Source organism: Jaculus jaculus, chromosome 4 (assembly GCF_020740685.1).
Source record: "Jaculus jaculus isolate mJacJac1 chromosome 4, mJacJac1.mat.Y.cur, whole genome shotgun sequence".
Taxonomy (NCBI): domain Eukaryota; kingdom Metazoa; phylum Chordata; class Mammalia; order Rodentia; family Dipodidae; genus Jaculus; species Jaculus jaculus.
The window spans coordinates 162533784-162550302 of NC_059105.1; the positions used below are offsets into that span (position 1 = coordinate 162533784).

The 16519-nt window shown below is 48.1% G+C and overlaps 1 protein-coding gene across 1 annotated transcript in view; it reads right to left on the minus strand.

Annotated features, from left to right (window-relative positions):
- Positions 1 to 16519, minus strand: part of Arhgap31 (Rho GTPase activating protein 31) — a 157329-nt gene that overhangs the window by 20763 nt on the left and 120047 nt on the right. The window contains exons 4-8 of the mRNA XM_045147052.1: positions 15024 to 15106; positions 11025 to 11132; positions 9520 to 9662; positions 7922 to 8120; positions 2357 to 2481 (exon numbers count right to left, since the gene is read on the minus strand). Of these exons, the coding sequence (XP_045002987.1) occupies positions 2357 to 2481; positions 7922 to 8120; positions 9520 to 9662; positions 11025 to 11132; positions 15024 to 15106 (658 nt within the window). The remainder of the gene's footprint in view (positions 1 to 2356; positions 2482 to 7921; positions 8121 to 9519; positions 9663 to 11024; positions 11133 to 15023; positions 15107 to 16519) is intronic.

A 16519-nucleotide genomic window follows, 5' to 3' on the forward strand; every position in this document is an offset into this window, starting at 1 on the left:
TTAAAAAGTTACCTCTCGAAGGAATCCAGTTCCCTCCCTGCTAGCCCTCATAATGCTGGAAAGTGCTGTGAGAGCGGCTGCAGAGTAACAGGTGCCCAGTGATTGGTTAAACGGGAGATCCTGCCAGTTACAAAATCAAGCAGCCGAGTAAAAAGCATACACTTGGGGCTGGCGAGATGGCTTAGTGGCTAAAGCACTTACATGTGAAGCCTAAGGACCCAGATTCAATTTCCTAGTACCCACTTAAGCCAGATGCACAAGGTGGTGCATGTGTCTGGAGTTCATTTGCAGTGGCTAGAGGTCCTGGCATGCCCATTCTCTCTCTCTCTCTCTGTGCCTCTTTCTCCCTTTCTCCCTCTCTCAAATAAATAAAAATATTTTGGGCTGGAGAGATGGCTTAGCGGTTAAGCGCTTGCCTGTGAAACCTAAGGACCCTGGTTCGAGGCTCGGTTCCCCAGGTCCCACGTTAGCCAGATGCACAAGGGGGTGCACGCGTCTGGAGTTCGTTTGCAGAGGCTGGAAGCCCTGGCGCACCCATTCTCTCTCTCTCCCTCTATCTGTCTTTCTCTCTGTGTCTGTTGCTCTCAAATAAATAAATAAATTAATTAATTTAAAAAAAATTAGTTGATTTAAAAAGAAACATAAAGCAGGCTGGAGAGACGGCTTAGCGGTTAAACCCTTGCCTGTGAAGCCTAAGGACCCCGGTTCAAGGCTCGGTTCCCCAGGTCCCACGTTAGCCAGATGCACAAGGGGGTGCACGCGTCTGGAGTTCGTTTGCAGAGGCTGGAAGCCCTGGCGCACCCATTCTCTCTCTCTCCCTCTATCTGTCTTTCTCTCTGTGTCTGTCGCTCTCAAATAAATAAATAAATAAAATTAAAAAAAATATTTAAAGAAAAGAACTATACACTTGTGCAATAGTGACACACAGCTGGTGTAGGTAACCAACTGCTCACAGATTGATCAAAAGACCCGCTCAGTGTGTGTGGGGGGTGAGCTTGTATCTGGCTCTGGGAACCAAGCCAGATTCCCTACAGTAGGAAACCACTAGGCTCCAGAGAGAACCTCCACTGCTCTCTAAGAAGAGTGGACATGGGCTGGAGAGATGGCTTAGCGGTTAAGCGCTTGCCTGTGAAGCCTCAGGACCCCGGTTCGAGGCTCGGTTCCCCAGGGCCCACATTAGCCAGATGCACAAGGGGGCGCATGCGTCTGGAGTTCGTTTGCAGTGGCTGGAGGCCCTGGCAAGCCCGTTCTCAATCTCTCTCTCTCTGTCTCTTTCTCTCTCTCTGTCACTCTCAAATAAATTAATAAAAAATGAACAAAAAATTAAAAAAAGAAGAGTGGACATACACATCAGTGTATCTTTATTAATTAATTAATTTATTTGAGAGCGACAGACACAGAGAGAAAGGCAGAGAGAGAGAGAGAGAGAGAGAGAATGGGCACGCCAGGGCTTCCAGCCACTGCAAATGAACTCCAGACGCGTGCACCCCCTTGTGCATCTGGCTAACGTGGGTCCTGGGGAATCGAACCTTCAATATGTCAGCTTTAGCCTGTGCCTCCTAGAAATCATTAGCATACTATAAAATTTATAATTCCTTAATATTATCTAATAGCCAATGTGTATATTTTTCTTGTTTATTCCTAAAATTGCCTTTTGTAGCTCTTTTATTTCAAACTATAATCTAATCAAGATTTGCTCAGCCATATCTCCAGCCCTATTTTAAAAAAAAATTATTTATTTATTTATTTGACAGAGAAAGGAGAGGAGAGAGAGAAAGAGACAAAGAGAGAGAAAAACAGAGAGAGAGAGAGAGAGAGAGGGAAAGAATGGGTGCACCAGGGCCTCCAGCCACTGTCAACGAACTCCAGACATGTGCGCCCCCTTGTGCATCTGGCTAATGTGGGTTCTAGGGAATCGAACCTGGGTCCTTTGGTTTTGCAGGCAAACGCCTTAACCACTAAGCCATCCCTCCAGCCCCCCTTTTAAATTTTTGTTCATTATTTACTTGCAAGGACAGAGAGAGAGGGAGAGAGACAGAGAGAGAGAAAAAGAGAGAATGAGAATGGGCTCACACTGTAAATGAACTCCAGATGCATTACCACTTTTTGCAACTGGCTTCACATGGGTACTGGGGAATCAAACCCCAGGCCATCAGGTTTTGCAAGAAAGTGCCTTTAACCACTCTCTAACCATCTCTCTAGCCCCTATTATTATTTCGAAAGATCCCCTCCCCATCTCGTAGACTTATAAGTTCTCTTTCGGGGCTAGTGAATTGAAGTGGTTGAGTCAAGGACCGAGGAAGCAGAGGTCGGAAAGTGAAGGTGCGTCGGTGGACAGGCGGCTGCGCACTCTTACCCGAGAGCCTCTGTCCTCTCACGAAGACACTCCCGTTCCTGCTCAGCTTGGACTTGGAGTCGGAGCCAGAGCGCCCCAGGTTGAAGATCGACTTCCACTTCTTTGACTTACTGGAAAGCTTTCTCCTAAGACAGCCAAGCCGCGGAGGTTAGTTTAAATTGTCATTTCAAGGGGACAGTTTTCATTGCATGCGTATGTGTTCGTAGACTGTGTGCATATGTGTGTAAGTGTTAATATGTGTGTTTGCTGGTGCACACACACACGTTAAGAGGTCAATGTCAGGTGTTTTCCTTCCTTTCCTCCTCCCCTCCTTCCTTCCTTCTCTCCTTCCCTCCCTCCTTCTACCCTTCCCTTCCTTTTCTCCCTTCCCTTCCTTTTCTCCCTTCCTTCCTTCCCTCTCTCCCTCCTTTTTTCCTTCTTTCCCTTCCCTTTCTCCCTTCCTTCCCTCTCTCTTTCCTTCCTTCCCTCTCTCCCTCCTTTCTTCTTTCCTTCCTTCCCTTTCCTCCCTCCCTTCCTTCCCTCTCTCCCTCCTTTCTTTCTTCCTTCCCTCCCTTCCTCTTTTATTTTTCCTTCCTTCCTTCCTTTCTTATGTGTATATGGGCATGCCAAGGCTCTTGCTACTGCAAACGTTCCAAATGCACAAGCCACATTTGTGCCCAGCTTTATGTGGTCACTAGGGAATTGAACCTGGGCCAGCAGGCTTGGCAAGCAATTGCCGTTTACCACTGAGTCATCTTCCCCGAGTTCACCTTGTTTTTTTGAGATGGGGTCTCTCATGGAATCTGGAGCTTACCATTTCAGCTAGACCAGCCAGCCATCAAGTTCTGTCCTCCTGCCTGTCTCTGCCTCCTCAGTGCTGGGATTACAGGTGGTTGCAGATGTTGGGGATCCAAATCCGGGTATGCTTGCGTGGCAAACACTTTACCAATTAATCAATTCCCAGTTCCTTATTTTATCGGTTTTTTTTTTTTTTTGTTTTTGTTTTTAAAGACAGGATTTCGTTATATAGTCCAGGCTGGCTTTCACTCATGATTCTGCCTCAACCTCTCAAGGGGACTTTTTAAAAAAATATATATATATTTTATTTATTTGTTTAAGAGAGAGAGAGAGAGAGAGAATGGGTGTGCCAGGGCCTCCAGCCACTGCAAACGAACTCCAGATGCATGTGCCACCTTGTACAACTGGAGAACTTAACTGGGATCCTCTGGCTTTGCAGGCAAATGCCTTAACCACTAAGCCATCACTAAGCATGTTCTCAGTTATGAAATACTTTTTTTTTTCTTTTAAGTTTTTCGAGCTAAGGTCTCACTTTAGCTCAGGCTGACCTGGAATTCACTATGGAGTCTCAGGGTGGCCTTGAACTCATGGCGATCCTCCTACCTCTGCCTCCCGAGTGCTGGGATTAAAGACATGCACCACCATGCCTGGTAAAAATACTCATAGTTTTAGAATTTCTTTTGTCAAATGGATGTTGAAACTGACTCTCACCTGCCCAGGAATGCCCTAAGTGGCTGAGCTAGGATTTTAGGAGTCAGAGTAAATACCTGTTCTCTCAGGACACAGGCGAAGCTCTTTTAACTTGGAAGTCACAAGCACACAGTAAATTCAGTAGTCCTGGCTTTTCAAAGATACTGGCCTTTTCAAAGATACTGTTTTTTTCAAAGAGTAATAAGCATTACAGACATTGACCCCAGTCCTGCGTGCTCCCGACTGGTGGTCACCTGGCCAGAACATGTACAGGTGAAGTGAAAGATGCTGGAGATGCAAAATGGGAGGATGAGAAAGCAGAGCTGCCGTGGGATCTCTCTCCCTGTGGCTGGGGAGAGCGTCGCCTAGGGGATGGCGTTGGTGATCACTGCACAGGAAGGCAGGTGTTTTGGCCCGCCTCTAGCTTGGCTGCTTTGGGGGAGGGGCAGCCCTAGCCACCACTAGAGGTCACCACAGAGGCAAGTCCTGTTGTAGTTCCACCTAGCCATGAGACTTCATGAAGCTCAGAGTGAAACTCTTAACTTGTGGGATACACAAAGGACCTTTCCTCCGCAGGGATCCCACTGAGCGTCCAGGGCTCAGACGTGGCATACCTTCATGATCAATCGGAGGCAAGTTGGCAGTACTTGCTGGTTTCATTTGGACTTGGCTTTTTTTTTTTTTTTTTAAGGTAGGGTTTCACTGCAGCCCGGGCTGACCTGGAATTCACTCTGTAGTCTCAGGCTGGTCTCAAACTCACAGTAATCCTCCTAATTCAGCTTCCTGAGTGCTGGGATTAAAGATGTGTGCCACCACGTGAGACAGAGAGAGAAAGCAAGAGGGAGAGAACGGCAAACCAGGACCTGTAGCCACCGCAAACAAATTCCGGGTGCATATGCCATGTGGTGCATCTGGCTTTACGTAGGTACTGGGGAACTGAACTCCGATAGTTAGGCTTTTCATGAAAGTGCCTTAACCACTGACCATTTCTCTATCCCTGTTTTTGTTTTTTTTTTTTTTTTTTTTTTTTTTTTTGATGGCCAGGATCATCGAATCTTAAGTGCTCAGGGAAAGCTGTACACAAGACGGCTCCACTCCTGCGTCTTCTCAAGTGTTTCCTCCTTGTACTTGCCCTTCTCCTTTCCTACTGGGCGAGATTTGGCTTTCCGTTCCAGGATCTTCTTGCGATCTTTATCCAGTTTTAGCCTGGTGATCACCACCTTGCTGGGTGGATGCCCACATGGACAGTTGTGCCATTAGCCTTTTCCCTCTGTACCCGTTCAATGTAGATGACATATTTCTTCCTGTACACCTGGACTACTCTGCCAATCTGCTGACCTTTATAGTGTCCTCATACCACCTGAACTTCATCATCCTTTAGGATAGGCATGGAACGAACACTGTACTTCTGTCTCAGCTCTTTGGAAAGTGGGGAAGACATAATCTTCCTCCGGATGTGGGAAGGTGCATTGAAATGCCTTTTACGGTTCTTGCTTCGGTCAGAAGTCACAAAGGGATTGAACTTCATTTTGGCAGCTATCACTCTGGGGATGGTCGCTAAAGGGAAGAGATCTGAACTCCCCTGTTTTTTTTTTTTTAATCAAGCATTTGGCTTTGGGGTCTATTTTATAGGGTGGTATACCTTGGAGTATGGTATACCTGATTTGGTAGAAAGCACAAAGAAAATGCATGAGACGATCCTTCCCAGGATGCTTGGGAGGGACTCGTTCTCCACCTGTACATTCTGGGAAATGGAGCACACCCCCTCCCCCAACCAGGCAATTCAGGTGTACCGTGGTGGTTTGAATCGGATGTCTTCCAAACACTCCTGCTTGGTCTCCAGCTGGTGGCAGTTTGGGAGGTGGAGGCTTGCTGGAGAAGGTGTGCCACCTGGGGGGGGGCGTGGTTTTGGGGGTGTGATAGCCTAGCTTTCCCATTGCCAGAGCTCAGGTCACTCTCTTGCTACTGTGGCAAGAAGTGATGCTCAGCCTTCCCCTGCTGTGACAAAGCTTCCCCTTGAGACTGTAAACAGAAATCAACCCTTTGTTCCAGTTGGCTGTTTTTGGGCAATGTTTTGTCCCAGCAGCGAGAAGGTAATTACTACAGCATGTACCTTAGCTCCTTATTAGCTATGCAAGGTGGCGGCCCTCTTCCTCTCTCTCCAAGGCAAAACAGCCTGCTGTCTTAAGACTGACAAAAGGGGCTTGCTCTCATACTTCTTTTCACTCACCAAATGGCAAGGATAATACTGTTGATGAAACGGTTGCTCAGGGCTGGAGGGATGGTTTAGTGGTTAAGGCGCTTGCCTGCAAAGCCAAAGGACCCAAGTTTGAATCCCCAGGACCTACGTAGGTCAGATGCACAAGGTAGCACATGTGTCCGGAGTTCGTTTGCAGTGGCTGGAGGCTCTGGCACACCCATTCTCAATCTGCCTCTTTCTCTTAAATAAATAAATAAAAATTAAAAAGAAAAATTCTAAAAGAAAAGAAAACCCAGTGTGGTGGCTCACGCCTTTAATCCTAGCACTCAGGAGGAGGTAGGAGGATCGCTGTGAGTTCGAAGCCACCCTGAGACTGCATAGTGAATTCCAGGTCAGTCTGGGCTAGAGTGAGACCCTACCTCGAAAAACCAAAATAGAAAAGGTTGTTCACAGCCTTTACCTTGTACCTACATAGGGGTTTAGGGCTCCTGCCTTGGTCACTGCCTTCTTTCCTGATGGGGTACAGTGATGGGGTACAGAGGAAGACTTCAGTGGGAGAAGAAGAGAGGAAAGGAGACTATCCTGATGTAAATGATGCTTGAGAGGAGGCACATATGCCAGGGGCGCTGTCCCTAGTGGCGTCACCCATGGCTCTCTGCCTAGACGGTGCCCTTTGTTAATCTATCCTTTGGCTGAAATTTCTCTATATGCCTTTTGAAATGTCATGGGGGGAGGTGGAGGTCAGGGGAGGGAGTCAAGTTTTGTCTTTAGTAAAATTGCTTTTGTAAACTCTACACTGACTTTGTCTTAGCTGAGGAGGAAGGGATTGTGGTCACCACTCCCCCGACTCCTCACCCCCATCCTTGCACCTGGCTCTCTGGCGAGAGACCAGAGCTCTTGGTCACTTTGGTGTACCGAGTGTAGGCATCACCACCACTGAGAGTTGTGTGGTGGGGATGGCCCCCTTTTCTTCCAGAATATTTCTTTACACCCCACCCGGACCACACCTCCGGTCTTGAGAATGTATGCCTCTCCTCTGCTCTCTCCCTCCATCCACACATCCCCCACAAGTTTAAAAGAATGTTATTTGCAGCTAGGCGTGGTGGTGCACGCCTTTCATCCCAGCACTCAGGAGGCAGAGGTAGGGGCCATTGTCCTGAGCTCGAGGCTACCCTGAGACTACATAGTGAATTCCAGGTCAGCCTGGTCTAGAGAGACCCAAAACAACAACAAAAAAACCATTAAAGCCGGGCATGGTGGCGCACGCCTTTAATCCCAGCACTCGGGAGGCAGAGGTAGGAGGATCGCAGAGAGTTCGAGCCCACCCTGAGACTACAGAGTGAATTTCAGGTCAGCCTGAATCAGAGTGAGACCCTACCTTGAAACCGCCCCCCCCCAAAAAAAAAAAACATTAAAAAAAAGGGCTGGGGTTGGATAGATGGCTTAGAGGTTAAGGTGTTTGCCTGTGAAGCATAAGAACACTTGTTCGAATCTCCAGGTCCCACATATATCTAGCCTCAAGTGACACAGCATGCAATGTCGCACATGTGCACAAGGGGGCGCACGTGTCTGGAGTTTGTTCACAGTGGCTGAAAAGTCCTGGTGCACTCAATTCTCTCTGCCTCTTGCTGCCTCCTTCTCCCTCTCTGTCTGTCTATCTCTCAAAAATAAAATAAATTTTAAGAAGGCCGAAGAGATGGCTTAGCAGTGGAAGCACTAGCCTGCAAAGCTAAAGGATCCAGGTTTGATTCCCCAGGACCCACATAAGCCAGATGCACAAGGTGGTGCATGTGCCTGGAGTTGGTTTGCAGTGGCTAAAGGCTCTGGCGTGCCCATTTTCACTTTCTATCTGCCTCTTTCTAAAATAAAATAAAACAAAACAAAAGAATGTCATTTACTTGTTGTCTGGTAATTCAAGGACGGTGTGGAAGAGCGTGCCCATGGGAGGGACGATCTCCGGCAGGCTGTTCTCCCGCCTCTCCTTCCGAGCAGGGTGGTTCGTAGCCAGGCTTCGGGCTTGAGCCTCCTCCAGGCTTACCAGCTTCATGGGCAGGCTCAGGGCTGGTAGGGTCAGGCTCTTTGTGATGGGCCGGTTATCTGTAAAGAGAAAACAGCGAGCATGGAAGCAGACAGATTCCCCGACCGCTGCCCCTCCATCCTGACCCTTTCACAGGAAGCTGAGCACCAACTCTGGCTTTTTCTTTTCAGGCACAGCGGAGTCTGCAGCTGACGCTACACTCAGGAAATGGACAGTTCTCCAGGCCACATTAACAAAAAGACAAAGAGGGACCTCAGGAGGTGACAGGTTTCTGTACCTTTCACAGACAGGATGATTAATCAATCCATCCATTCATAATTTATTCCACAAACATCTATGGAGCGCTTCCAGGTTTTTCACTCCTGAATGTGGCTTAGCCAGACAGCCCTACCACGAAGCGACAGAGGCCTCTACCTCCCTGGGTGCCCTGGGCTTCTGTCTTTACAGGCACAGCCCCGTTACAGAGAGAAGAGGCTCCTGACACACTTCCCACTCGTCTTGAGGATGAACTCGATCACCACCTGCTGGACTCGTCTTACACTGTTTACTTCCCTGCTTTGTGTGGTTTTAAAATTTTTTAAAATTTCAAAATTTTTTAAAATTTTAAAATTTTTAAAATTTTCATTCATTTATGCATTTGACAAAGACAGGGAGGGAGAGAGAGGGGCAGATAGGAAGAATGGGTGTGCCAGGGCCTCCAGCTATTGCTACTGCAAATAAATTCTAGACGCATGAGGGTACGGAATGAGTTCCAGGTCAGCCTGGACTAGACGGAGACCCTACCTCGAAGAAACAATATCAAAACAAAAGCCAGGTCTAGCCACCTATGCCTGCAAGCCCAGTCCGGAGGGGTGGGGGTGGAGGCAGGAGAATCACCGGGCAGCCAGTCTGACCAAAAAACGCAAGCTGCAGGTCCAGGGAGAGGCTCTGTGTCAAGGAAACAGCGCCGCGGGAGAGTGATGGAGGAAGACACCCCACGTTTCACTCTGACCACTGTGCGCTCACACGCACATGCACCTGCCGTGTGCACCCCAAACCCATCCTCGTTTATTTACTTTTTTTAAAAAATTTTTTATTTATTTATTTGAGAGCGACAGACACAGAGAGAAAGACAGGTAGAGGGAGAGAGAGAGAATGGGTGCGCCAGGGCTTCCAGCCTCTGCAAACGAACTCCAGACGCATGCGCCCCCTTGTGCATCTGGCTAACGTGGGACCTGGGGAACCGAGCCTCGAACCGGGGTCCTTAGGCTTCACAGGCAAGCGCTTAACCGCTAAGCCATCTCTCCAGCCCCTCGTTTATTTATCTTTTGAGACAGGGTCTCACGTAGCAGCTTATTCTGCTCTCAAACTTGCTATGTGGGCAAGGATGACCCCGAGCCCCTTTTCCAGCCACCTCTGCCTCCACCCTCCCTTATCTTGGGGCCCCAGGACTAGGAAAGGCTGGTGGGGAGTCTTTACCCTCCTGCTCCAGAGCCGCGGGGGCGCCGTTGCTGAAGATCTGATCCACGTGATTGAGGATGAACTCGATCACCACCTGCTGGACCCGGACGGCCAGGAAGGCCGCGTCGCCGTTGCAGCCAGAGGCTTCTATTTCTTTCGACCTGCCGTGGAAGAAACAGTCATTGAGTGGGTCTGCATGCAGCAAGGACAGCTGGAGGGCCTTTGTGCATAGGCCCCACATTTTATTTTATCTTTATTTATTTATTTTTGAGGTAGGGTCTCACTCTAGCTCAGGCTGACCTGGAACTCAGTCTGTAGTCTCAGGGTGGTCTCAAACTCTTGGCAATCCTCCTACCTCTGCGTCCCAAGTGCTGGGATTAAAGGTGTACACCACCACGCCCGACTAAGGCCCCATGTTTTATTTATTTATATATTTATTTTATTTTATTTTTTGATATTTATTTGGCAAAGAAAGAGAGAATGGGTGCGTCAGGGTCTCCAGCCACTGCAAACGAACTCCAGACATGTGGGACCCCTGTGCATCTGGCTAATTTGGGTCCTGGGGAATCGAACTTGGGTCCTTTGGCTTTGTAGGCAAATGCCTTAAATGCTAAACCATCCTTCCAGCTTTTTTATTTTTAAATATTTATTTATTTATTTATTTGAGAAACAGGTAAGGAGAGAGAATAGGCATGCCAGCCACTGCAAACAAACTCCAGATGCGTGCGTACTGGAGAATTGAACCAGAGTCCTTAGGCATCTCAGGCAAATATCTTAACCGCTAGGTCATCTCTCTAGCCCAAGGCCTCCATATTTTAAATCTCTGTGACTGATTAGAGGGTTTCCACAGGGGCACTGAAGCTCAACCCACCAAACGCATCTGAAGCCATTACCAGGCAATCTCCTGATTTCTTTTTTCCTTCATAGGATCCCCTCCCCCTCCTATGCAATGGGAAATATTGACGCGTACAAAGTGGATGATTTAAGTTACAGCCACCTGTGACCCTGCCAAAACCAAGAAAAGCCAGTGAACCTGAGACCAAAGGGAACTTTTAAAATTTATTTTCATTTTTATTTATTTATTTGAGAGCGACAGACAGACAGAGAATGGGTGCGCTAGGGCTTCCAGCCATTGCAAACGAACTCCAGGCACATGCACCCCCTTGTGCATCTGGCTAACGTGGGTCCTGGGGAATCAAGCCTCGAACCGGGTCCTTAGGGCTTCACAGGCAAACGCTTAACCGCTAAGCCATCTCTCCAGCCCCAAAGAGACCTTTTTAAAGAAACTGCAATACATAGACCAGTAACTTTCGCCACATTGGAATTAACAGCCAGCGAGTGCCTGTGGAACAAGAATTTCGCGTTCAAGCTCTTAAAAGTACCTTTAATTCACATGGGTTATAGAAAGACCATTTTGCTCCAGGTTTGGTCTTGCAGGGCCTTCACTTTAGAAGAACTGGTGTCCCACGTGTAAGTTGCTCTGAGCCCATGGGGCAGCAAGCAGGCGAGTATGGGGTACATACCTGAGGAGGTTTGGGGCCCACACCAGGGCCAGGTTCCTGGCGTGCATGTTGGTTTTGCTGCTGAATGAGGCAATGTGAGCCAGGTGTCGAATCAGGTATTCCAAGGTCCTATAACAGTGCATTTTTTAAAATAATTATTTTTAAGAATTTTGTTTTTACTTATTTATGGTGGGATAGAGAATGGGCGCACCAGGGCCTCCGGCCATTGCAAAATGAACGCCAGACGCATGCGCCACCGTGTGCATCTGGCTTACGTGGGTCCTGGGGAATCGGACCTGGGTACTCAGGCTTGGCAGGCAAGTGCCCTAACCACTAAGCCACCTCTTCAGACCTCGTTCATGTGTTTTTCGGCAAAAATAAGAAACTTCGGTGCCTTTGTGACGACTTCCATCTGAAGGCCATCGTTATGTTTTGATTTAATTGATTCTAATATATGAATTTTGAAGGAATATTTCAGAGAGATCAAGATAAATAAGAGTGACTTTCTTGATTCCTGGCCCACTGGGGTTAGTTTTATTAGATCATCAGTGAGGTCCCTGGAATACCCAACTAGATAGAGCCAGGGAATTACAGACCACTTGCTCCACCTTTCATCCAGGGCAAAAACACCTCTCTTCAAATAGATTCTCATTCAGATCTTCAAAAAACCCATGTTCTAGCCAGGCATGGTGGCACATGCCTTTAATCCCAGCCCTTAGGAGTGTCAGGTCTGCTTGGGTTAGAGTGAGACTCTGCTTCAAATAAATAAATAAATAAATAAATAAATAAATAAATAAATAAATACCTCCCCTCCCAGTGTTTTAGCTATAGGTAATTTGGTTCTCTCTCTCTTTTTTTTTAAAAGGCCAGACATAGCGGTACATGCTTTAAAAAGTTTTGTTTATTTATTTAAGAGAGAGAGAGGCAGATAGAGAAAAGTGAATGGGCGCGCCAGGGCCTTCAGCCACTGCAAACAAACTGTAGACACATGTGCCCCCTTGTGCATCTGGCTTACGTGGGTCCTGGGGAATCAAACCAGGGTCCTTAGGCTTTGCAAGCAAACCCCTTAACCACTAAGCCTTTTCCCCAGCCCAGTAACTTGGTTCTCTATAGGAAGCTTATTGTGATACCTGCTAGACAAGGAATTGGATAAGAGCTAACCAAGGATCATTGCAGACGCATCTTAGTACATGTGTGTCCCAATGGTGAGAATGGCCCTGTGTGGTTAGAAAGCTGCAGTTAGGTTGTTCCTGCTACATCAGAACGCCAAGCGTCAGGGCATTTTCCTCCACATGTGTATCAATAAAAGGGTCTGCATCCTCAAAAGATTTGCTGTGTAGTTTTGACACCACCCTACCTCTGTCGGCTTTTCTATAGCATTATGGGATGAAAAATCCTGAAAGTGAAACCTAGTCCACCATGATCTTGGAGGGAAGAAGGGTCATTTTGGGCTGGAGAGATGGCTTAGTGATTAAGGGATTGTCTGTGAAGCCAAAGGACCCAGGTTCGATTCCCCAGGACCCATGTAAGCCAGATGCACAAGGTGGCACATGAGTCTGGAGTTTGTTTACAGTGGCTGAAGACCCTGGCATGCCAATTCTCTCTCTCTCTCATCCGTCCGTCCGTCCGTCCGTCCGTCCGTCCATCCATCCATCCATCTATCTATCTATCATCATCATCTCCTTCTCTCTATCTCTCTCTCAAATAAATAAATAAATAAAATTTAAAAGAAGAGAGAGAGGGGGGAAATAAAGGGTCATCTTACTCCATAAATATGCCACCATATCATGAATATTCATCAAAGCTTTTTACAAAATCCACAGTGAGCCAGGTGTGGTGGTACTTTTAATCCCAGCCCTCTGGAAGCAGAGGTGGGAGGGTCCCTGTGAGTTCAAGAACAACCTGGGACTACGCAGTGAGTTCCCGGTCAGCCTGGGCTAGAGGGAGACCCTACCTTGAAAACAAGCAAACAAACATCCACACTGTAGAACCCACTGCATGGCCAAGCCCCTCCACTGGGGCGCCCTCCTCCAGCCCCTTTGGGGTATATGTTTTGCCTTGCATACATCTCTGTGTAAATGTGTCTCAACTGATTTTGGTTTTTCGATGTTGGGTCTCTTTGGCCCAGGCTGACCTGGAATTCACTATGTAGTCTCATGGTGGCCTCGAACTCATGGTGATCCTCCTACCTCTGCCTCCCGAGGGCTGGGATTAAAGGCGTGTGCGCCATCACGCCCGGCTCTCAATTGAATTTTTTCACTTTGGGAAAATAGATTTTTTATGTTGTTGATGCCCTGTCATCTCAGAGTGCTGCTCTGTGAATGATGCAGTTGGAGATTCAGTTCCTGCCTCTGCCTTGGCACCTGCTCACTGGCCGCCTGAAGTGTCAGGAGGCACTGAGCTGTGGTATTCTCTTTACAGCTTCATGGCTGGTCAGCATTCGTGGTGGCTAGGGTGTTCTTTCTATCGCCACATCAAAACCTACCCTTTTGGGGCTGGAGAGGTGGCTTAGCGGTTAAGTGCCTGCCTGTGAAGCCTAAGGATCCTGATTTGAGGCTCGATTCCCCAGGACCCACCTTAGCCAGATGCACAAGGGAGCGTACGTGTCTGGAGTTTGTTTGCAGTAGCTGGAGACCCTGGCATGCCCATTCTCTCTCTCTCTCTCTCTCTCTCTGCCTCTTTCTCTCTGTCTGTCACTCTCAAATAAATAAAAATGAACAAAAAAATTTAAAAAATAATCTACCCGTTTTGAAAAGAGGCAGGTGGAGGTGATATTTGGCCTGGGCTGGAGAGAGACGGCTTAGAGGTTAAGGTGCTTTCTCACCAAGCCTAGAGACCTAGGTTCAATCCCCCAGTACCCATATAAACCAGATGCATAGGGTGACACACCCATCTGGGGTTTGTTTGCAGGGGCTAGAGGTCCTGGTATGCCCATTCTCTCTATCTGATTCTCTCTCTCTCTCAAGTAAATTTTTTTTTTTTTTTTTTTTTTTTTTGGTTTTTCGAGGTAGGGTCTCACTCTAGCCCAGGCTGACCTGGAATTCACTATGGTGTCTCAGGGTGGCCTTGAACTCACGGCGATCCTCCTACCTCTGCCTCCCAAGTGCTGGGATTAAAGGCATGCGCCACCACGCCCGGCTCAAGTAAATATTTTTTAAAAAGAGAAATATTTGGCCTACACTGTGAGGATAGAACAAAAGGCCGGGGATGATGTCTGGGCTTGTTTTAATGAACAAGTAGAACCGGCCAGTGCTTACGAGCCACAGTCATCCCTGAAAGGTGACTGAGTGACTTAGAAAAGGATTTGGGTGTGGCACAAAGCTGGGTGAGAGAACCAAGGATGTCACCATGAGCCTTGCTGGTGAGATTGGGGTGACTCTTTTGTGTCCTGCAAGTAGAGACGGGCTACTGTTTGCGGCCACTGTCTCTGGCCAGGCACCAGCTCGCCCTGATAACAGTGACCTGTTCACTAGTTTTTCTTAATATTTATTTATTTGGGAGAGAGAGAAAGAATGGGTGCATCGGGGCCTCCAGCCACTGCAAACAAATGATACACACGCCACCTTGTGCATCTGGCTTATGTGGGTCCTGGAGAATCGAACCTTGAACCGGGGTCTTTAAGCTTTACAGGCAAGTGCTTAACCGCTAAGCCATCTCTCCAGCCACTGTTTATTAGTTTTTTAAAGTTTTATTTATTTATCTGAATGAGAGAAAGAGACAGATGGAGGAAGGGAGGGAGAGAGAACGGGCATGCCAGGTCCTCCAGCCACTGCAAACAAACTCCAGACACACGCACCACCGTGTGCATCTGGCTCTACATGGTGGGTCCTGCTGAATTGAACCTGGGTCCTTTGGCTTTGCAGGCAAGCACCTTAACCACTCAGCCGTCTCTCCAGCCCCTGTTCATTCATTTTAAAACCCTTCCCAGGAACGCATCACTGCCCGCTGACTTTGCTTCATTTATCATGCCTCCCTGCTTCCTAGCTGTCACCTCACATTCCTGTCCCCAAGGGTTCTTACCTATAATGGGACGGGGGGAGCTCCTGGATAACATTCTGGATTCGGGCTAGTTGGCCTTCTTCGGGGCAATGGGACACCGCCTCCTGTGGGGAAGAACACGATGCACCCAGTGAGTGCCCGGGCGTGCATACTACCCGTGCGCTGGCTTTACTCAGGACCCTGGCCCTCCAGCCTCACGACTGAGCCTTGAGATCCCCTGGCAAGAAGCATCATCTCCTGTGAACACAAGCGGGCAAGGGCCATTCCTGCACACTCACCACGCCCAGGACGCTGGGGTCTTGCGTCCTCAGATGTTGTCTGGTGTCTGAGAAGGGCTGTGTAAGCAGGGAAGTCACAAAGACTCACCCTGGGAGAGACAGCTAGCGTGAGACAGAGATGTCATGGGGCATGTGCCCACCCTGTCAGCTGACCTCATCGGTGCCAACAACCACTCCCCACCTAGGCCATGGACCTCCATCCTCAGCTGCTGCCTGTCCTGGGTGCCAAGAGACAAGGGAGATGCGCTTCCTTCACTAAGGTTATGAGCTTTGTTCATTGGGTTAGAAGGCTCTGGCTTCTCCCTGTGTGGCCGGGAGAGATGGCTTAGCTGTTACGGCGTTTGCCTGCAAAGCCAAAGGATCCTGGTTGTACTCTCCAGGACCCACACGTAAGCCAGATGCGCAAGGGAGCATCTGCATGTGTGGCTGGAGGCCCTGGCGTGCCCAGTGCTGGGTATGGAGATCCAAGCACCTGGGCGATGGAGGTAGGAGGTTCAGGGATTCAGGGCCATTTCTCTCTATCACACAGCTAGTTCTACAGAAGCCTGGGCTACCCCAAACCCTACCTCCAAACAACACAACAACAACAATAAGTTTGAAAAGGTGTCTAGAGAATAAAGGTGTAGCTAGAGGTATCAGAGCTCATGGAAAGTTCCTTTAATATTTTAGGAAGCTGTAATTCATCTTTGTTCTCGGAGGAGGGGCAGGCTCACCCTCTGATGCCTTACTTGCAGGGCCCAGTTACGGTTAGCAGTTAGGACTGCTGTTTATTTAATTATCCAGTTCTTTCCCCAGCTCATACCCATCCTGTCCAGAAACTCTTTAGATCCTTTGTTTTCTTTCTGTTTTTTTTTTTAAATTTTTTTGTTCATTTTTAATTTATTTATTTGAGAGCGACAGACACAGAGGAAAGAGGCAGAGAGAGAGATAGAGAGAGAGAATGGGCCTGCCAGGGCCTCCAGCCACTGCAAACGGACTCCAGATGCATGCGCCCTCTTTGTGCATCTGGCTAACGTGGGTTCTGGGGAATTGAGCCTCGAACTGGGGTCCTCAGGCTTCACAGGCAAGCACTTAACCACTAAGCCATCTCTCCAGCCCAACACAGTTTTGAAAATAATATATCTGTCATTTATTTGATTTACCTTCAAATTCTATACAAGTAGATGTTCTCCAAAATTTGGATAAATTTGGGTAATACGGCAATGGACATAGTTTCACATCATCATTTGTGTTCACAAC